Source organism: Myotis yumanensis, unplaced genomic scaffold, assembly GCF_028538775.1.
Source record: "Myotis yumanensis isolate MYYU_CA2020_CCGP unplaced genomic scaffold, mMyoYum1.0.hap1 SCAF_1, whole genome shotgun sequence".
NCBI classification, from domain to species: domain Eukaryota; kingdom Metazoa; phylum Chordata; class Mammalia; order Chiroptera; family Vespertilionidae; genus Myotis; species Myotis yumanensis.
In genome coordinates, this window is record NW_027223752.1 from 27,518,589 (window position 1) to 27,539,677 (window position 21,089).

Consider the following 21,089-nt stretch of genomic DNA (forward strand, 5'->3'; position numbering starts at 1 on the left):
CAGCCTGGTCCTGGGGCTAGAAGCACCTTCCCAGAACAAGCTGGCAGACCTGGGTCCCTGGGGAGAAGGCCTGGGCCCAGCTCAGAGGTGTGCAGAGTCCGCCTGCTTCTTCACACATTCTACTTAACACATTGACAGCTCATCGGGGGCCCCATGTTTCCTGGTGCACCCAGCCTCTGGTTTCCGGGAGGGAAAAAGCCCTGATTTGTAGCATTTGCCAATTCTCATGGTGTAAATACTCCTACCATGTCCTGCCTCAGGTTACCAACCTGATGCCACTGTAGGAGTTGGAAAGGTGCAGACACTGGGCTCTCACAAGCCATCTAAGGAGTCAGTTCCAATACACCCTTGACCCAGACCCAGTGACCTTGGCTTGGTCTGAACTATGGAGATAACCTTTTGGTCACAATCCACTAAGGTGAGGGAAGCCATGGAGCATGGGGGCCTAAGGATGGGCCAGAGTGAGACCTGAGGCCAAATCCTGGGCCTGCCACTTACTATGATCTTGGGTTAGTTACTTAACCTCTTTGTCCAGTTTCCTCAATGGTAAAAAGGGTATAATAAATAGTACCTACTTCGTAGAGTTATTGTGAGGGTGAAAAAAGCTCATGATGAAAAAAAAGATGCAGAGTGCCTTGTACAGTGTCTGGACATAAGTTCTCAATAATGCCAGCTCTTTGTTATTGGTGGTGACTGATCCCAGTGACAGCACTGGCTCCAGAACAGTATCTGACTTCCTCGTTTAGAATCTCCTGCCCCGATCATGGGCAGATGCCGGGCAGGGAGGGGAGCTCCTATGACTTTTCCCCAGTCACTCAAATATGGATTCAGACCCTCCATCTCTGGTGGGAATGCTTGGTCCAGCCAGATCCTCGGGCCTTTTCTCCAGAGGAACAGAGGTTAGAGTGCACTCAGCCCTCCCCCGCCTCCTCCTGGTCCGAGAAAGGCAGAGGGAGTGCTGACTTCACCACCTACATGCTAAGGCTATTAACGCATCAGACCCCAGGCCCTGTCCCACGGAGAAAGGAGGCCAGAGGGTCCCAGTGTAGACATTGCCAGGACATGTAAATTGGGTGGAGTGGGAAACCTCTGAGGAGCCAGCTGGCCTGCAAGGGGCACTGGGCATCTGGGCACTGAAAGAAGGTAAAGGTCGCTTGAGACTTGACCTTCCCTGTGACCTGCTGTACCTGGCTGCAGGGCCCGGGGGTGCCATTCTGGAAGACTAGTCCCTGAGCACCCTGGCCTTCTCCCCTCAGCCTCCTGTCCCTTTGTGCTCCTACATGGGGCTCTCTTAGACTCTAGGACACAAGCCAGGCTGCCTTACAGCCTTGTTCTCCCTGCTCCAGCCCAGAGAGCTGAGCTGTGTGGAGAGACGGGGAGAGAGGACTAGAGGTACTCAAACTCCTGGGTCCTTAGAAGAGGGAGAGCAGCTGGACGGGTTCATCAGGCTCAGTTGGATGCAGGAAAGGCGAGTTCTGCTGAGGCACTTCATCCGGATTCAGAGCCAGAAGGAGAAGTTCTAGAAGGCATGGACTCAGCACTCTATGCCTAGCACAGGGCCGGCCGTGGAGCTGCAGCCTGACCATAACTGATGGCCCCAGAGCACCCGCCCCTCCTTCGTGTCTGTGAAAACAAAGGCGGTGGACCGAGAGGCTGGGTATGGAGACCCAGCCCAGCTGTACACCGAACACAGCTGAGGACACTGAGAAGTGGACAGCCTGAGAGGAGACGGGCTCAGACACTCCCAAATAATGAGAAATGGTGAGCAATGTGCCTGCTCTCCCAAACCTGGGCCACTAGAACTTGGTGGGGCCTGAGGAACCTTCATGACTGAAACAGGAAAGTTTGGGTCTAATTGACAGGTGGCCAACTTTACACCTTGAATGGCAAGCCTGAGATTCTGGGCCTGAACTTCTATTTAATAACATAAATAGTACTTCTATTTAACCTTTTAAAAAATCTATTAAAAATCGTGGGATGGCCCAGCCGGTGTGGTTCAGTGGTTGAGTGTCTACCTATGAACGAGGAGGTCACGGTTCAGTTCCTGGTCTGGACACATGCTGGGATTGTGGGCTCCATCCCCAGTAGGGAGCATGCAGGAGGCAGCCGATCAATGATTCTCTCATCATTGATGTTTCTCTCTCTCCCTCTCCCTTCCCCTCTGTAATCAATAAAAATATGTTTTAAAAATCATGGGATGGTAGACTGTTCGAGCTTAACTCCCTCAAAGTCCACATAGGGCAATGCTCACAGCTGCTGCAGCTGAGACCTCACCCTGCCACGCAGAACTGGGGCTGGAGTTGGAGCCCACAGGTCTCTACGCATGGAGTCTCCGGGAAACCCAGCCTGGCTGGAAATGGCTGCGGTGGGTCCCTGTCCCTAAGGGTGAGTGCCCCTGAGGAGTGGGGGTGTCTCAGTCAGATCCAGAACCAGGGCAGAGGGCACCCCTAGCCTCAGCCTAGTCGTACAGGTAGCGGCCCTGGCATCCCCCGGCCTGACCCTGGGGAGGAGGGAAGGAGACCCTGTGCCAAGGGGGGTGACAACAAACGCTTCAGGAAATGTTTGAGAGGCTTGTGGAAAGGTGGCTCATGCAGAGCCTACCTGAGGCAATCAAATTCAGTGCAGGCTCCATGATTTCTGTGCAGCTCTGAAGCCTGCACTGCCCGTGCCACCAGGTCTGGGCCAGAGCCTTGCCCAGAGACGTGCGCTTTGATGGCCGGAGAGGGCGGGGCCGTGGTGGCTTTAAAGCGCCGGTCGGTCGGTTCGGGGCTGTGCAGCTTGGGGCACTCTCGGAGCCGCGGGGTGCAGGGAGCTGCGGCCGGAGCAGGGTCCCCAGAAGCGCCATAGGGGCCAGCGGGGTTGGGGTGCCTCCACTAGGGCAGGGCTGCCAGGGGTGGGGAGTGGCCTTGTCGCTTCGGAGATGGCGCGGCACCTGCGGTGACGGTCTCGCGCCCCGAGGCTTCCAGCCTTGCGCCCCGCGTCCCTGGGCGAGCATGGAGCGCCCCGAGCCCGAGCTGATCCGGCAGAGCTGGCAAGCGGTGAGCCGCAGCCCACTGGAGCACGGCACCGTCCTGTTCACCAGGTGAGGGTGGCCCTGAGCCAGGGTGGGCAGGGGACCTGGCCAGGAATGGGTTCCAGGTGGCTGGCGGCTCCAGAGGAGGGAAAGCTGACCGCTGCCTCCGCACCGGGCGCCTCCAGATGTGTGCACAGGAGCCGGCCCAGGACCCCTTCTTGCTTCCCGCGCGGCACATCCGGCCCAGCGAGGCTCTCGGGGCGGAGTGGGTCCTCTCCGGAACCTCCTTACACTCGGGCCAGCAGACACCACCCCAGGCGCTGGCCTCCTCCCCCGCTCTGCTCCTCCTGAGTTTGTTCCTGGGATAGTAACTCCAGGGGTGCCCGCTGCTGCCAGTAAGGGAAACCGCCCTGTGGGGAGGGGGCGCTGGGTGCCTGGCTGGCAGAGCACGGGGTCCAGGCCCCAGGAAAGTGCACTTCCACCAACTAACAGGGGGATCAACCTTTCCCAGGAAAAGACCAGGCTAGGACAGAGAACCCCCAGGCGGGGGAGGACAGATGCCCGAGTCTCACCGCCTGGAAGAGGGGTAATGGGGTGCCAGCCCCTCAGGGGGAGGAGGAGGCAAATCTTCAACCTCAGCTTGAGGGTCTCTAACCACTCAGACATCACAATGAGACATGGTTTCCTTCCACCAGCGTTTTTTCCTAAGCCAGCACAGAACTTCTGAGGAAGCTTTTGCAAACCCTAACCCCCAACCCCCCACCCCTCCCCCACTGTCCCCCCCCCCCCCCAAAATGGAAAGAAATTCACAGAGTTACCCAGAACCCAGATGCGCCGTGCCCTCTCAGATGTGGCTGAGAGCTTCTGCTTTGTGTCTCCCGGCTTTCCCCTGCTGACTCAGGCCCCCTCTGTGGTTCCAAACTGTGTGACCCTAGGGAAGCTCCTTAACCTCTCTGGGCTTCTGTTTCCTCCATAAAATGGGTAAGGAGTTCTTAACTATTATTATCATCCTGGCCAGAGCCCCCTCAGACACATGCGACTAGGAGATTCTGACCCCAAAATGGGAAGGGTTGGGGGAAGAGTGAGAGCGAGAGCCTTTTTCCAGGCTTTCTGTTTGAGAATCCCTTCTTGCCTCAGTCCCCTCAACATGCTGGGTCCTATGAGTGGCCTGGGGACCCGTGTTCTTTCTAGGAAGGGGGTTCCGGCAAAGCTGGTGAAGGAGTCAGTACCAGGTTGGAGGGTATGCTGTCATTTACGGCCAAACCTCTGGCCCACCCCCACTCCCACGGTGGCAGCCAGGGCTCGCGGGGCTTGCTGGGGCTAACACCCGGGGCTGACGCGGGCCTCCCCCTGCAGGCTGTTTGACCTGGAGCCCGACCTGCTGCCCCTCTTCCAGTACAACTGCCGCCAGTACTCCAGCCCCGAGGACTGCCTCTCCTCCCCCGAGTTCCTGGACCACATCAGGAAGGTGAGGGGAAGGATGAGCTGGGGTGGCCTCCAGGATCCAGCAGGCGCCTTCCCGGGAGAGAATGAGGGACATGGGTAGTGAAAATGACTGGTTTTCTGCCCCAGGCCTGGGCTTACTGCCCTCCTGCTCCTTGCCCTCTGCGCTGAGCTGGACCCAGTCTGGGCCAGTCAGCCTTGTGCTCAGCAAGCTGGTCCCAGCTCTGTCATTGCCCTGGACATCCTCCCTGGCTCCTTTGGGTGGTGCTGGCGCTCCTCTACTAGGGGCCTTCCGTCTGCCTGTGAAAACCAAGCTGGGTTTTCTTAGAGGCTCTCCCAGGGCCTCGGTTTCCCCTCGTCCCAAGCAGACAACACTGTCCCACAGGCATGTTTAGGGCTTTGAGCCCCTCAGAGGCTTCTCTCACCATGTTGGCCATCACACATTGAACACCTACTGTATACAGACACAGGTTGCTTTCCATTTCTCATGACTCTCTTACCTCTAGTCGGGACCCCCAGGCTCTGGACTGTGGGTGTGAACAGGGAGATGGCTCTACCTGTCTCACTGCTACCTTGGCCTTGACAGGTGATGCTCGTGATTGATGCCGCGGTGACCAATGTGGAGGACCTGTCCTCGCTGGAGGAGTACCTGGCCAGCCTGGGCCGGAAGCACCGTGCAGTGGGTGTGAAGCTCAGCTCCTTCTCGGTGGGTAGAGGGGCTCCTCTCTCTCCTGAGCTCCTGACCTGAGGCCACCACTCTTTCCCGGTCCTCCCTTACCTCCCCCTTCCTATACCCTCACACGACTGGGCGAGGGACCTGCATCTGTTACAAACGTGCTGTGTGATCCTGGTGCTGCCTTGACCTCTCTGAGCCTCCAACTTTTCTTCTCTGGAGTGACTTCTCTTAGAACCATAGAACGTCAAGGAGCCTGTGGGATTAGCTGGTCTGCTCAGTTTTCTGTTCCGTGTATAAGACCATCTCAAACTAACAATGATGCCCAATTTCTCTGGGCTCTTTGGGGTGGTCCTTCTGTTCCATGTGGTGTGGCTAGAGCCACTCATGCAGTGCATTCAGCTGGAGCTCAGCTGGGGATGGAATGTCCAGGGTTGCCTGGCATCCTCAGGGTCTCTCTCCCTGTGGCCTCATCACTCGGTGGTCTGGCCCAGCGTCTGTCCAGAGCAGCAGCTGAGTTCTAAGAGGGAGTGTTCGAAGAGGTCAAGCCCGGTGTGCAAGTGCTTTCCCAGACTCTGCTTGCACTACTCTTGCTAATGCCTCATCTGGCTAACAGCCCATGGGCCAAAGCCAGTTACACAGCTGAGCCCAGTGTCAAGGGGGAGGATCCCTACTCAAGGTGGGATTCACTGGGGCACTGACGTGGCTCTCTACCACATAGGCCAGTCATCCTGCCAGATGGTAGGCACTGGAGGACGGGGCCGAGTTTGTCTGGCGCTCTCCATCTCCCGCTCTAGCACAGTGCCTGGTCTCCAGTGGACAGTCAGTAAATATTTGTGGAATAAATAAATCGTATTTTATTATGACTAAACACGAGAGCCATTATTATTGTTGAAGGCTTACTGTGCACAGATGCTATACTAAGCTTTTTATAGATGACCTCATTTAATCATTTCAACAACCCAATGAATCAGAACTTTTTTGTTTTACTTTCTTGGTTTAATGGATGAAGCAACGGAGGCTCAGAGAGGTGACATAACTTGCTCAAGGTCGCAGTTCATAAGTGGTGGAGTCAGAAAGTGAACCGAGGCCCAGCTGGTTACAGAGCCCAGGCTCTTCACGCCACGAGTGCTGCCTTGCCGAGGAGGAAACAGGCCTGTGGGCAATGGCTCTGCTTGGTCTGAGCTGGGAGTCCCAGGCAATGCTTCTGCCTCACTCCTTGGGTGGTTTCAAGGCTGGGAGTGGGGTGAAAGGCTTTGTTCACTATAAAGGCTCACTTTAAGGGGGAAAATGGGTGCAGTGTGGTACCTAAGGATTGGGGCAGAATCCTGCTCAGAAAGCATGAACCCTGTGCAGGAGAGAGGAAAGGCCCAGGAGCCCGTCCCAGCCCCAGGCCTCGGTTTTCTCACCTGTGGAATGGAGTGATGCCTTCCTGCCTTGGGAATGACAAGGTGCTCCTTGCCTCTGCAGACGGTGGGCGAGGCCCTGCTCTACATGCTGGAGAAGTGCCTGGGCCCCGCCTTCACACCAGCCGTGCGAGCAGCCTGGCGCCAGCTCTACGGGGCCGTGGTACAGGCCATGAGTCGAGGCTGGGATGGCGAGTAAGAGGCATTTTCTGCCCAGCAGCCTCCACCTGGTGGCCTTCATCTGTCTGTGCCTGTCTGTTGGTCTGTGTCTGGTGTAGCCTTGTCCCCTTGATGGAGCAGGACTGGGCCCCCGTCCCACCCCCACTTAAGTACAGAGGGGTGTGCCTTTCCTCTAGGGAAGGGCTTCTGGATTTCCCTGCACCCCAGTGGCTTCTTCCCTGCCTCCTTCTCTCCCTCTAGTGTCCCTCTTCTTCTGTGAGGAGAAGCAGCACTTTGGGGGCATTGGCGTCCCGGGTCCAGGGAGGTATTGGGCTTTGAGAGAAGGGGCTCTTCTGTCAGCCACTGTTCTGGGGTGAGCCTGGGCCCAGTCGGGGGGTGGGATGGCTGAGCTCAAGGCACCTTTTGAATGCTTTCCTCTCCCAGGGTGTTTGCTTTTCACAAGGAAAGGGAAGGACAGCTTTAGCCTTCATGGTGGAGTCACAGGCAGGTCATCAGGAGAACCGCTGAAGGGACAGGTGACATGGCTCGTGAGGGGCTCATCAGGGTCTCAGGGGCCTACTGAGATGTCACTGAAGTCTCTCCCCTCCCCTCACTCAGCACTGTGGTGGCAGCTCCCTTACCATCTCTCTGTAGGAACCAGCTAGCCAGCCAGGGTGGGGTGGGGCTGCGGAAGGCCAAGGAAGGAGGGACCACTTCATTCAGAGAGACCTGAGTTCGGGCAGCTCTTCCTCATCACCCACCCCAGCAGAGCCCAGGTCTCATCTCCTGACCCTCCTTTCTGCCTCTACCTGCACCCGACCGTGGGCCCACAACTCCCCAGCTTTCATGCCCGGTGTGTGCCCTACTCAGGTGGGTGGATAGATGAGAAGGCAGTGTGAGAGGCCCTCTACCCTCGCCCTGAGCTGTCTGCACTTTATCTTTTGTTCTGTGCTGTGGTTGTGTAAACTCATGAGGAATAAACCTCTTCTGTGTGCCTCTCTGACCCTCTGGGACTGGTCTTTTCTTGGGTGTCAGCTTGTACTGGATGAAGCTGCAGAGTGATGGATGTAGGACAGGGCAGGAATTTGGGGTCAGGAGGGCCAATGTGAGAACAGGTAAAAAGAAGGGAGGGGCCTGGGGAAGCCAATGGTGGAGATGGAGCTAGGGGTCTGAGGTGGATACTGCCTGGCAGGGCACCAAATCCAGTTCTTCTTCCACCTGGGCATAGAGCTGGACTACGTTTCCCAGCCTCCCTTGCAATTCGATGGGTCATATGACCAAGTTCTGGCCTATAGAATGTGTGGACATGTATGCTATTCCCAGACCTGGGCCCCCAAAACTCCTGCATGCTCCTCTGTGCTCTGTCATCTGTCTGCTGGCTTGATGCAGACCTCACAGTGACCTTGAGGACCATGTGTTGAATATGGCAGAGCCACTAGGTGAAAGGAGCCTGGGTTCCTGAATCACTGCTTGGAGGAGAGAACCCACTATTCACAAGTGCCTGGTGGGGCCAGGTACTTCTCCAGGAGGTAGAGCAGGCACTCGCCCATTTTGAATTTTACAGGAAAGAGACATACACTACTATTGTGTTTGTACCATGATACATTTTGGGGTTGGTTTGTTACAACACATGCCCATGCTAATTCAGATCTGAAGTAGGTCATTGGTCAGGGACCTGGGAGCGCCCACCTGCTAGTGGACAAGGTGAGGCCAGGGAGAGGAATGGGCCAGATGCCAAGACAGCAGCAAAGGGCACCAAAGACTCTGAGGATGTCTTGTAGATCCTACTTGGAGAGGAAGGTACCAATCCCAGGGCAAGGATTTTAAGGACAGTAAATGCATTAACCTAGAATGTACATTGGAGTTGAAGGGCAGGTGTGTTTGTGTGTGTGTGTGTGTGTGTGTGTGTTCGGGAGGCTCAGGCAGATAGGGGTAGAGAGTTAGCCAGGGCCTGGGGAGGGAGCAGCATTAAGAGTGGGCATAGCCCTGACCGGTTTGGCTCAGTGGATAGAGCGTTAGCCTGGGGACTCAAGGGTCCCAGGTTCGATTCCAGTCAAGGGCATGTACCTTGGTTGTGGGCACATCCCCAGTGGGGAGTGTGCAGGAGGCAGCTGATCGATGTTTCTAACTCTCTATCCCTCTCCCTTCCTCTCTGTAAAAAATCAATAAAATATATTAAAAAAAAAAAAAGAGTGGGCATATCATGAGTCAGAGAAAGACAAATACCATATGGTCTCGTTTATATGTGGAATCTAATGAACAAAATAAAGTGACAAATAAAATAGAAACAGAGGCATGGATACATGAAACAGGCTGATAGCTTTCAGACATAAGGGGAACTGGAGGCTGGATGAAAGAAGATGAAGTGATTAAGCAAATATGACATAGACACAGACAACAGTATGGTGATAACCAGGAGTATAGGGGAGTGGAGGTGGGCAAAAGCGTGTGTGTGTGTGTGTGTGTGTGTGATTGGGACAAAAAGAGACTTTATTTGGGGAGTTGACTGCACGATGCAATGTGCAGATGATGTTTTATTGAGTTGTACACTTGAAGCCCATATGGTTTTGTGAACTGTCACCCCAATAAATTCAATAAAAAAGGAGTAGGTATCATATCAACAGGTTTGGGGTTAACCCCAGACATGCTCCTGGCCTCCAAGGTGTGGGGTCCTAGAGCTGGGCTGTGAGTGGCTGCAAGGGCTGTACCCGGGCCACTGTCCTCACCCTGAGGCTTCAGTTTTCTCAGCCAAGACCATGTGGCTGGTGCCAGCAGACCCCCCAGCTCCCAGCCGGGCTCAGGTGGCCAGGCCTGCCAGGAGGGGTGACTGCAGACAGTGGGTCTGGAGCATGTTAGGAATGCTTTTTCCACTGTGGCACCAAAAGCATTTTTTCCTCAAATCCCACTCTCCATGGAGAGAGGGCCTCTTCCACTGTGAGATCTGGTAACAGCTTAGACTCAGGCCCACGGTTTCCGAGTGTTTGACACCCACTCAGGTGACCGGGGTGACCTGGCTTCGGCAAGACCAAGCACTCTCCTCTGACCTGTGTCTTGAGCCATCCCAAGCATGATTGCTTTTCTCCTGTCCTAAAGGCTACACTTCTGCTTGTGCACGTGTGTGTGCGTGCATGTGTATGTGTGTGTGTGGGGGGGGAGGGGAGTAGTTCCTTCCCTCTCTTAGCCCTGTAATCCCCCCCCCCCATCCTGTATTCCTCCTCAGTTTTTAAAAAATATATATTTTATTGATTTTTTCCAGAGAGGAAGGGAGAGGAATAGTCAGAAACATCGATGAGAGAGAAACATTGATCAGCTGCCTCCTGCATACCCCCTACTGGGGATGTGCCCACAACCGAGGTACATGCCCTTGACTGGAATCGAACCTTGGACCCTTCAGTCCGCAGGCCGCAGGCCGACACTCTATCCACCGAGCCAAAATGGTTAGGGCCCTCCTCAGTTTATCCATTCATGTGTCCCATCTTATGCAAAGAACTGCCTTGCCCTACACCCCTCTTCTCTCCCCAGTTCCCACCCTGTTACTTCCTTTGTAGCAAAACTCCTTAAAAGAGTTGTCTTTCTTGGCAGTTTTTCATTTTCTCACTTGTATGAGCAAATGGGAATCTATTTCAACCAGGCTTTCATCCCCACCCTAATCTGTTCCGGTCAAGGTCACCAACAACCTTTATCCTGGGAAATTCAGGGTCATGTCTCCTGGGAAATTCATGAGGTCATGTCCTCATCTTGCTCTTCTGCTCAGCAGCACTGGGAAGAGTTGATCACTCTTTCCTTTATTTTTAAACGTTTTATTATGGAAAAATGTTCACATACACAAAAATCAGAGCCTCATGAATCCCATGTACCCTTCACCCAGCATCAGTGGTGAGCGCTCAAGAGCTCCCCACCCCTTTTATTTGGCTGGAGAGTCTTAAAGCAAATCCCACCTTCCTGGTCTTTCACCAGTAGGGTCTTCCATATGAACTTCTAGCTGATACGTTGTTCATCTCTTAACCCATTCCATCAACACACCTACCCAGATGAACAGACTCTCCTCAACCTCACCTAATGCCTGGTGCATATTTGAAATCCCCTGTTGTCTTTCTGCAGCTGGTTTGTTCAACCCAGGTGCAACCAAGGGCCACCGATTGCATCTGGTTGTGTCAAACCTTTCATTCTCTACAACAGTGGTTCTCAACCTTGGCTGCACATTAGATTCACCTGGGAATCTTCTTAAAATCCTGAGTTCTGGGCCTCATCCTCCGGAAATTCTGTTTCTTTGTTATGGGGTGGGTCCACAACATTAGTAACAAAGAAACAGAATTTCCGGAGGATGAGGCCCAGAAATCAGGATTTTAAAAAGATTCCCAGGTGATTCTAATGTGCAGCCACGGTTGAGAACCACTGCTCTACAGCCTCTCTCCCATCCCCCATACCTTTGATTTGTGGGAGAAACCAGCTTGTTTGCCTAACGGCCTGTCCAGCATTCTAACTTGGCTGGTGCTTCTCCGTGGCACCTTTGAACTCATTCTTCTGTGCCCTGAGTTTACTGTCAAGTGTGCTAGAGCCGGGGCTCCCTCCTTCCTTTTTGAGTTCCTTCCTTTTCCTGGCTCTAGGGACACAGGCTCTCCTGGTTTTCTTCCTTCCTCGCTGCCGTTCCACTCCTCCGGCTCAGTCTTCCTTTTGGATTCTCCTCCTGCTCCCTTGGATCTCCTCTGACCTCCACTTGCTCCCACCGAGGGCTCAGCCGATCGCTGCCTTAAACACCATCCATGCTGGTCAGAGCAGCCCACCCATCCTCGGATGCTCCAGATCTGTCCCCTGCGTGCAGCCCTATGTGCCCACATCACACCTCACTCCCAAGGAGCTTGGCCCGGATCCTCCCTCTTCACTCACTCCCCTCCCGCTCCCCTGCTTTATTTTTTCTCCAAAGCACTTATCCCTACCTGACACCCACTATATAAATTCCTTTTTTTAATCCTCACCCGAGGATATTTTTCCATTGATTTTTATTTTTTTTAAATTAAAAAAAATATATTTTATTGATTTTTTACAGAGAGGAAGGGAGAGGGGAAGTTAGAAATATCGATGAGAGAGAAACATCGATCAGCTGCCTCTTGCACACCCCCTACTGGGGATGTGCCCGCAACCAAGGTACATGCCCTTGACCGGATTCGAATCTGGGACCCTTCAGTCCCCAAGCTGACGCTCGGGCGATGCTCTATCCACTGAACCAAACCAGTTAGGGCTCCATTGATTTTTAGAGAGAGTGGAAGAGAGAAGGAAAGACAGAGAGAAACATCGAGGTGAGAGAAACACATAGAGTGGTTGCCTCCTGTTGGCACCCCGACCAGGGCCCAGGCCAGGGAGGAGCCTGCAACCGATGTACTTGCCCTTAATCGGAATCAAACCTGGGAACCTTTGGTCCACAGGCCAAAGCTCTATCCACTGAGCCAAACTGACTAGGGCTCCACTATATACATTTATTGTGCTGATAATTGGTTGCATTTGAAAAGGGAAGGCTGAAAGCTCAGTTCGGCCACTTTGAGCTCTGCGTTTGGAAGGGAGGGAAGAGGTAGCCAGACGTGACCCTGAGGCCTGGTGTGTGGTGTGGCCCACACAGTAGTACTTATTGCAAAGTAAGATTACAGAGGAGTTGTGCTGGGTACTAATCCCTCATAAGCTGAGAGCAAACGTTTGTTTGGGCCTAACCTTTGATTACCTACTAGGTACTCCCTGGAGGCAGAGTGCAGGAGGGTTCCCGGCCTGAGGGTTGTAATTATTTCCAGGCTGCAGGGCCACACCCTCCCCAGGTGAGACACAGTGTGAGGTGCTAAGACCAGCTTCCCCGATTCCAGGGACTCAATTCTCCCGGCTCAGGAGTCACCTGGGGGGCTTGTGTAAACTAGGCGTGCCCAGGCCCCACCTCAGAAAGTTTAGTTTGTCCTGGACCTGGGGTTGTTGAAATCTCCAGGAGGCTCACTTGCAGCCAGGATGGAGAGCCCAGCTTTGGCGGCTTAAGAGGGGCCGGGCTGGTTGTCAAGGCTGGGGGATAGTCAAGTGTCCAGGAAACATCCTCTGCCGAGAAAACCTGTGGGCTGCCTTCCCACAAACAGGCTCCCCCATGCCCGCCATGGAGTGGGCTGAGACACCTGGAGATGGGCCCGCATGGAGGTCACTTAGGATGGACCTGAGTCTCTCCCCCCTCCCCCGCGACCCCCCCCCCCCCCCCCCCCCCCCCCCCGCTTTGGGAGAGTGTTGGCCCTGGAGGACCTTCCGGAGCCCAGGCTCTCCTGCCTCCTTCCCAGCCCCGTGGAGCTCCAGGGCCCTCTTAGGCAGAAGCCACCAACCCAGTGTCCTGGGCCTCCCTCTTGACCTGTCCCCGAGTCCCACCCCCTGCCCAGCCCCACCTTCCAGGCCTCCCATCTTCACGGCTGCTGAGCACAGAGGAGACTGACCGACCCCACTCTCACTTCAGGACTTAGCTCGTGAGGGACCACAGCCTCCCTCTCCAGCTTCTCTGTCTTTCTACGTCTGTCTCTGCCCGAGCAGAGTCCCCTGAGAGGTCTGCTGGACCGAGGAACGGCCTGGGGCGGCAGGGGGGACCCTGAGCCTGCCGCCCCCTGGAAGGAGACCCTGAGAGGCAGCTGTTGGGGTGGGAGTTCAGGGTCCCAGGAGAAGGCCCTTGTTCCCACAGCAGCCGTCAGCCCCACCCGTTCCCAGGCAGCCAGGTGGCCGTCATACTTCTCCGTCCCCTGAGGCAGCCCTCGTGCATTGCATCTGATTGACGTGGAAAAGATGGCTCTGAGGGGAGAAGGGTCAAGGGCATGGGCCTGCCGTGAGGGGCTGTGAGCCCAGGCCCACTGGCGGACTGACAGGTGCAGGAGAGGGTCCAGGGAGGCCGGAGACAGCCCTGTGCCCGCCCCGGAGGCTGCCTCGGTCCCCGGCTGGACCTGCTGTGTTCAGTCATGAGGCAGAGCAGCCAGCCTCCTGCCTCCTGCCCCTCCTTCCTGGATGAGATGACCATCCCAGGGTCATCAAGCGGCGAGAGGAAGGCCAGAACCCTGGTGTCCTCGGCCAGGACACACGGCCCAGGGCAGGGCACTTTTCTCCTCTTTTCCTTGGTACAACAGCAGACAGAACTAGCACTGGCTAGAGGGTCTTTCTTAGCCTGTTCAGGCCTGACCTGCCAGCCCACACACCTAACACCCAACCTCTCCTCCACCTCCTCCTGCCCGCCCCCCACACCCGCCCCCCTGCCCCGTGCAGACCCGAGCCCTCCTGCCTCGCTTTCTGGGGGCTTCCATCTGAAATCCTCATCGGGTCACATCCGGTTTCTAGTCTGGCCAACAGCCTCTCAGGGCCCAGCACTCACCCGGGGCTCCTGCTGCCCAGAGAGGCTGCCGAGGGCTTGCTGGGTAGGTCACAGAGCAGAGTTCTTTATTGCTCAGGGAGCTCTCAGGGGACCACAGCAGAAAGAATGGGCAGGTTCATGTCCCCTCTCTCCAGCAGACCAGGCGCACTTGTCAGGCCTTGTCTGGGAGGACAGGGGGCACCAAAGGCCTCAGGGGGAGGGGATCCCCAGGGGCCAGAGCCATGAAGGTGTGGTGCTCCATCCCCATGAGCTCATCCCTTCCATGTGGAGGGAAGCCACTGGCTGGGGGGCGAGGGGGCGGGCGGCAGAGGCAGAGGCACAGGCCGCAGAGGTTGGGAGGACTGTTTATTCAAGGCACGGTCACAGCATTGATAACAAGAAGGTTTGGCATTCTGGCACATTCCTTCAGTGGTGGTGGCCAAGGGAAGTCATACCCCTCACGTGGGTCCCCAGAGGTGGCAATGCTGCTGATAGGCACTTGGCTTCCAGGAGCGTCTGAGGAAGGGGCAGGCGTGGAGCTGCTCTAGGCTGAGTGGGGCACTTCTTGAAGGCTCTATACCGGGTCCCCCACCCCAGAGCCAGCTCCCTCCAGAATGGGTCAGGTCTGAGAGGGGTGCTTCGGTGGACAGATAGGGGCGGTTCAGCTGGGAAATGGGCCAGTGGGGAAGGTGGAGGCCAATGTGTGAGGCAGGAGCGGGCTGAGAGCAAGCTGGTGGGGGGGAGGTGCCTGGTTGTGGGGGGTCAGGAGCCAAAGCACACCCCACCCCGCACAGTGATGGAGGGGGGTTGAACAGCTGTGGTGGGGCCTTGCCAGTTGCCCTGGGTCTCCAGGAAGGCTAGCCAAGTGAGGACTCCGGAACTTTCCTAACATTCGCATGGCCTTCTCTCAGAACCAGTCTGCACTTGACCCCAATTCAGAGAGGGAAGCCCCGCCTCCAGACATACTGCCCTGTCATCTGCTGTGACCCTTTGCATATGCAGCTTCCACAGGCTGCCAGGTGGGCAGGGGAGGAGAGAGGAGACGTAGGTGCCCAGTGAAGGCGAGCCCACAGGCCAGCTTTTGGCAGGACCTCCCCCCCCAAAAAAAAACACCCAACAACACAAAAAACCACTCTGGGGGGCAGGCAGTGCCTGGAGCTCTCTGCTGGGGCCCTGACCACCCTGCTCTGGAAAGGACCTATGTTCTGGTGGCTGGTGGAATGCTCAGGGGAGGGGGCCTTGGGTTATGAGGGACTGACTGGGTATAATTCCCTCCTTTTCTGCGCTGGAATAGGAGGAGGAAGCCTGCACCTCCCTAGCAGACTCAAGCTCTCTGGAAAGATCCCTCAAGCCAAAGTCTGGGCCAAGGAGAATCTCTGGGTGAAGCTTGAAACTTCTGGAGCTGGGATGTGGGCAAGGATGAAGCAAGGACATAGTTCAGGGTCACCCATGAGCCTGGGACCCAGCGAGGGGACCCGGGGCCCACCTTCAGCAGGTTGACTGCAGGGGCCCCGGCCTTTGGAGGAAGGAGCTCTAGAGCATGCAGACGCCATTCGACTTGGCTTGTCCTGGTCCACGGAGGCCCCCGCTGGCCCTTCTCTGTGTGCGCATCTGCTGGGCCGCCTGGTAGTCCTGATGGGGACCTGTCCCCGGAGGCAGAGGCCTGCACCCCCTGCCTGGGGCAAAGGTCCTGGGTGTTCCCAGCATTGGTTCTGCTCAGGATTTGGCTCCAGGCCTTAGGAGGTGGCAGCTCTGGGATACAGCCTTCCTCTGCCAGAAGGAGCTTCTCGGGAGGTCATAGCCCCACGCCAACCCACTCCGTGCCGGGCCTCAGCAGTGTCATAGCCAGGACCACCCTGGAGACCACTTGAGTCTTCAGTCCAAGAACAGAGGCAAGGTCTTACCTGGAGGGCGGGGAGTGGCCAGGGCCTTCGGTTTGAAGCATGGGCTCCTTACCCTAAGCTGCTGCCCACCTCGGCCACACGGGGCCCAGGCGTTGAGGTGGGCATGAGGCAGGAGCAGTTCTCAGGGGCCACCTCCTTGGCCTGTGGGGTCCTCTGATTAGGCCCTGGGGCTTGGGGAGCTGTGCCTGGTTTCCCATCGCCCGACGTGTTGGGAGAAGACCCCCGCTCCGTGAATTCTGCCTCTGCCCCTCCCCCCTCAGAGTAACAGCCGAGGTTTGCCTTTATCAAAATGCACACAGGTCCTGTTTAATGAGTCCTGAGTGATCGTGTCCCAGCGACTCTTACAGGAATAGAAAGGGGAAGGTCTCTGCCCTGCTGCCCCGGGGACTTCTGTCGGGGGCAGAGGAACAGGAGGGTGTCAGTCGCCTTCTCTCTAGTCTTGGGTCTCAGCTGCCCCTTGCCCGGTGGAGGCAGAAATGTCCTCTTTACAGAACCCCCTGCAGGGGAGGAAGCCGGGGTAAGGTGGTCTCTGTCTTGTCCATGAGGCCCAGCACACATACCTTTGCCTCCTCAGAGGGAGGGGCCGGGAGTGGGGCAGGGTGGGTGGGAGCAGCAGCAGAAGCTCCTTGGCAGGGCAGCGAAGACCCCAAGGAGTCGTCAGCGGGTTTCTTTCCGCCTCTTCCCTTATGCACACGTCTCTCCATCTTGACCCCAGGAAGGTCCCAAGCCTTCCGGCTCTGTGTCCAGGGCTTCAGCCACCTCTCCCAAGGCATGGCCCTTGCCTGTGTCCTCTACCCCATCCTGGGGTCCCTGTGCACTGCCCAGCACCTCCCATTCTAGCTGGTCAGCAGGCCGGGGCCTCCATGTGGCCAATGGCCAGATGGGCAGACGTCTTCCTCAGGCCTTTCCGAAGTCTGCAGGAAGTCGTGGGGAGGTCCGGGCTGCCCTCTGCCTCCCCCTGCCTGGCCCTCCCCTGGCTGCCACTCCCAGCTGGAGCTGCCAGGGCGAGGCCTCGGGTCCTGGTCAGTGGTACTGGCTCGGGCCCTCCAATTCCAGGCCTTCCTGGAACTGGGCCGAGTCCAGCTCCCTCGCAAAGCCCCTCACACCACTCTCCTCTTCTCCCTCGTCTGGCGCTCTGTTCATGGTGCCGTAGGTGTGCTGGGCGGGCGAAGAGGCTGGGGTCAGGTTCATCTCTGGCTCTTGCAGCACGGTGGCCACATACAGCTGCTCAGGACAGAGAGGGGGAGATCGAAGTGAGGTCACATTTGGGGCAAGATCCTGGACACACCCTTTACCTTACGCCCTGCCCCCAGAGCCTCTGGCCCCTCGAGCCACGGTCCTTCTTCACCAGCTGCCCAAGTCCTGGCCATTCCCCTGCCCAGTTGCTCTTGGTCATTTACTGGGCATCTACAAGCTCCCAGGCCTTGTCAGTGCATTGTTCCTCCAGCGCCTGTGCCATTCATTCTGGGTGCCGGGTCAGGCTGGCCCCGGGGGGAGATGCCAGTAGGCTGGCCTGTGCTGCGGTCTGGGGAGACCCTCCCCCCGTTCCTGAGCTAGTGACTTTCTAATACAATTTCAAAGGCGCATCCACAACTCCCTCAGGCTGGGCCATTGGTTGGGAATCAGGATTTGAAACCGAGACTGTTAACTGAGGTCTTGGTCATATGACCTGTCAAACCCAGGAAGACACACAGGAAGTACTAGGGATAGCACTTGGAACGGCTTTCAAACCAACTCCTTATTTTAAAAGTAGGGAATTATGAGATAGAATTAAGTCCTTCCTGTAGGAATTCATTTCAGTGAAACCAAACAACCCTCGCTGATGCGGGAACAATTTCCCTACAGAAGAGTCTAGACATCTGCTTAACGCCAAAGCAAACCCCACAGATGACCTGTTGGCGGTAAGTGGGGAAATTGTAGCCGAACAATAGAAGAAGCCAGCGGTCACCCCTGATCAGGGAGTCACCTCAGCACCATGAATGGGAGTAAAAGGGACATGACGTGTCTGGTGTGAGGCACAGTGCTGCCTGGAATGTGGTCTGGCACCTAGTGTCGAACTGGCATCTATCAAGCCTTTGGAACTAACTTCTAGTCTTTAGGAAGTACAGGAGACAGTGGGATTTGCTGTAAGAAACAGAAAAGCCCAGAAGGTGGGACATTCTGCAGGACTCCTGGCTTGGTTTTTCCAACGAGCATTAAAAAGGGAAGGTGCTAGAATTAAAGGGACACGGGTAAGGGCCAGATTAATGGGGCACAGAGAATGGATTCTTTTGGACAAGCTGTGAAAGATATTTCTGGACCATCGGGGACAATTTGAACATGGACTGAGTATTTGAAGAGGTAAAAATTTATATGGAAAGATGGAGATGGTTAACGAAAACATGAGTTATATATCGGTATACAGTATTATTTCACTTTAGCAAAAATTTTATATATGGAAGATTATAACTTAGGTATCAGTGCTCATCCCTGGGTGGTGAAAATATGGGCTTTTTGTTTTCTTATTTTTGCTTAGCTGTTTTCCCCCTTAATATCTGCATATACCACTGTTGCAATGACGAAAGATTAGAAAAATCAATTCCAGTAATTTTTATTTTTAAGCTCATGCTTTAGAGTCAGACCTGGCTCAATCTTTGCTCTGCATTTCCCTGCCTTGTAGCACCCTGGGGTCTAAATTAATTGGCCTTTTTGAGCCTCAGTTTTCCCATCTGTAAAATGAGGATAAAAACCCTTACTGTGTGGGTTTATCATAAAGAGCAAGAGGGAGAATGGAGGAGTTCTGCGCACCGGGGTGCGCACATCCAGCACGGGCGTGCCTGCACGTCACCTGCTCTGCCCGGACTAAAGAGCCTGCTCTCCACCGGGCCCTGCCGCCCACTCTGAGTTTCCATCAGGCTGTCTTCGGTTCCCCACATGTTCCCGATCATCTCTTCCAGGCCTTTGCATAGGCTGATCCTCTTCCTCGAATGCTCTTCCCCCACACCCTATTCCACCTGCCAACCCTGACTCCCATCCCGGGAGTGAGATTAGATCTCCCCTCCTCCTCCGGGAAGCCTTCCCTGAGTGCCCTCGTCAGTGTTCCTACAAGGTGCTCGGGCTTTGGCCTCGGTGGCCCTGCATCCATACTTGTGACTGGGAGGTGGGTGAGTGCTCATGCCCCTCTAGGCTGAGCCACCGTGTGGGAGCCAATGCCCAGCCTGCTGGACCCCTGCACTCTGAGTCCGGCCTCGTCTCTTCACATGCCGATGGGCCCACTCATCTGGCACTGCCCCGGCCTTACCATTCTGTCCAGACCTGCTATAGCTCCCTGTAGCTCTGTCTGCGCACCTGTGCCCTCGGAGGCAGCCTTCGATCCTGAGGCCGAGCCCCAGCACGTCCCTGCGTCTACACGACTGAGTTCTCTGTGGGTGTGTCCGAGTTCACCCTGACCTCTATCTTCCTCTTTGACTCTCTTCTAGAGATTGTTGAGTTAAACATGCCTCTTCCATCTTCCCTGCTCTTCAGCCAGGGCCATGGCAGCATTTGGACCTGGGCCAAATCCTGCTGCATCAGAGGAGGGAGCCCAGGGAGGGGGGCCCGTCTCCTCCCCAATACCCAGGGTGGGCACTAAATGCCGGTGCCCCCACAGTGCCACTGGAGTAGCCCCCCTCTAGGCATCCCCTTCTGACCCGTCCCCCGGGGAGAAGGCATTGACTCACAAGGGAGGTGGGCGTGGAGGAGGTGCTGCTTGGCTCCATGTCGAACACGGTCTCCATCTCCTCCTCCGGCTGCAGCAGTGGGAGAAACGTGGAGGGTCACAGAATGGGGGCATCTGCCCTTTGCCCTCTCCCTCCCCACGTCCAGAGGAGCCTGGCCCTGGACCTGGGCCCATTGCTCCCTTTGAACTCAACTGATCTGCTTTCCCAGACCTGCAGCCCAGCTGAAGCCAGGGGAACAGAGAGGCGACTGGGGTGCTAGGGCGACCCTCCAGGACGCGCCATTCCCAAGGGCCACACTGGGGGAAGAACGTAGGTTTGGGATCGGGGTTCAAAGATGATTCTGCTTTGAGTCTAGGAAATGCCTTTATTTCAAATCTCTCTTCTCCCCCCGAGAATTTCCCCCTGTAGCTGGAACGCATCCTAAACCACTATGGTCTAGGTCCCCTGCCACCTTCCTTCTCCAGAGGGGACACTCGGACAACACGATCACGTGGCATCGTTGTATTGGGAAGACAGAGCCAGAGGTGTCACTCGCTAGCCTGGCACTCGGGCCAGGGGATGGAGGAGGGGGCCAGGAAGGGAGGGCAGTGAGGGCTTGTGCCCAGGGTCCCAGATACGGCAGATCCACTAGAAGCAAGAGGCTCCTCTTCCCAGAGGCTCCCTCCTCAGACTCCGCCGGTGCCAGTGCTTCAGATCAACTTACTTCTTTTCGTTACATAAGTGCATTTTAAAAGGGAACACTTCACTAGTATAAACAGAAAACTCGTGTCAGTTGCTATAAGCGGAAGGAGAAATAAATAGGAACCCATAGAAAAATAAACGTGTAACCACGAGAAAGCATGTCAGGGCCCACTGGAAGTCCTTCCAGCGCGTACATAGATGCCTCCCTTTGGGAAATGCTGGTGAGAGCGCACAGCGGTGCTGGCAGGGCCCTCGGTGGGCAGGGGTTGGCTCCCTGCTCTACTGACCAGGCTGGGCCCCACTGGCAGTGCGCGGAAGGAGTCACGGGGCCCAGAGAGCCAGGCGCCCCTCCGGACACCCTCAAGGCCAATATGGTGGAACTCCTAAAAGTGATGACTACCTCGTCCCCAGGCCACTGTCCTTCACTACCCCTGCCCTTCTGCTTTACTCCTTCCTCTTTTAGCTCGCCAGTCCCTGGGGTGGTGCTCCCGGCTCAGTGCTGAGCAGCTCGCACTGTAGGAGGGATGGGCCAGAGGCCTGCTGTTGGGAGGAGGTGTCAGAGGGGAGAAGGGGAGAGGACAACTGTCTTCTAAATATCCCACCCTGTGAGGGGAGCAGTGCAAGGGACACACACACACACACACACACACACACACACTGAGTTTGTGCACCCCATAATCAGAGAGAAAGGCAAGAGCCTTCCATCTATGTGGTGCTGTGGGTGCCCAGGTCAGGAGGGTATCCTAGGGCTCTGTCTCCCAGGGGCT

General features: G+C 56.0%; 2 protein-coding genes across 5 annotated transcripts in view; one reads left to right on the forward strand and one right to left on the reverse strand.

The window, feature by feature from the left end:
- The first annotated feature begins 2,852 nt into the window (after positions 1–2,852).
- NGB (neuroglobin) lies at positions 2,853–7,688 on the forward strand. The gene is made up of 4 exons (XM_070403510.1): positions 2,853–3,082; positions 4,370–4,481; positions 5,043–5,162; positions 6,600–7,688. Exons 1-4 carry the CDS (start codon positions 2,994–2,996, stop codon positions 6,732–6,734), a joined length of 456 nt encoding a protein of 151 aa, XP_070259611.1. The 5' UTR covers positions 2,853–2,993; the 3' UTR covers positions 6,735–7,688.
- Positions 7,689–14,400: 6,712 nt separating this feature from the next.
- Positions 14,401–21,089, reverse strand: part of TMEM63C (transmembrane protein 63C) — a 67,092-nt gene continuing 60,403 nt past the window's right edge. For all 4 annotated transcript variants that reach the window (XM_070416051.1, XM_070416041.1, XM_070416031.1 and 1 more), the window contains 2 exons: positions 19,642–19,710; positions 14,401–17,167 (listed from right to left, as the gene is read on the reverse strand). In XM_070416051.1, coding sequence (XP_070272152.1) covers positions 16,967–17,167; positions 19,642–19,710 — 270 coding nt within the window. In that variant the 3' untranslated portion in view covers positions 14,401–16,966. The remainder of the gene's footprint in view (positions 17,168–19,641; positions 19,711–21,089) is intronic.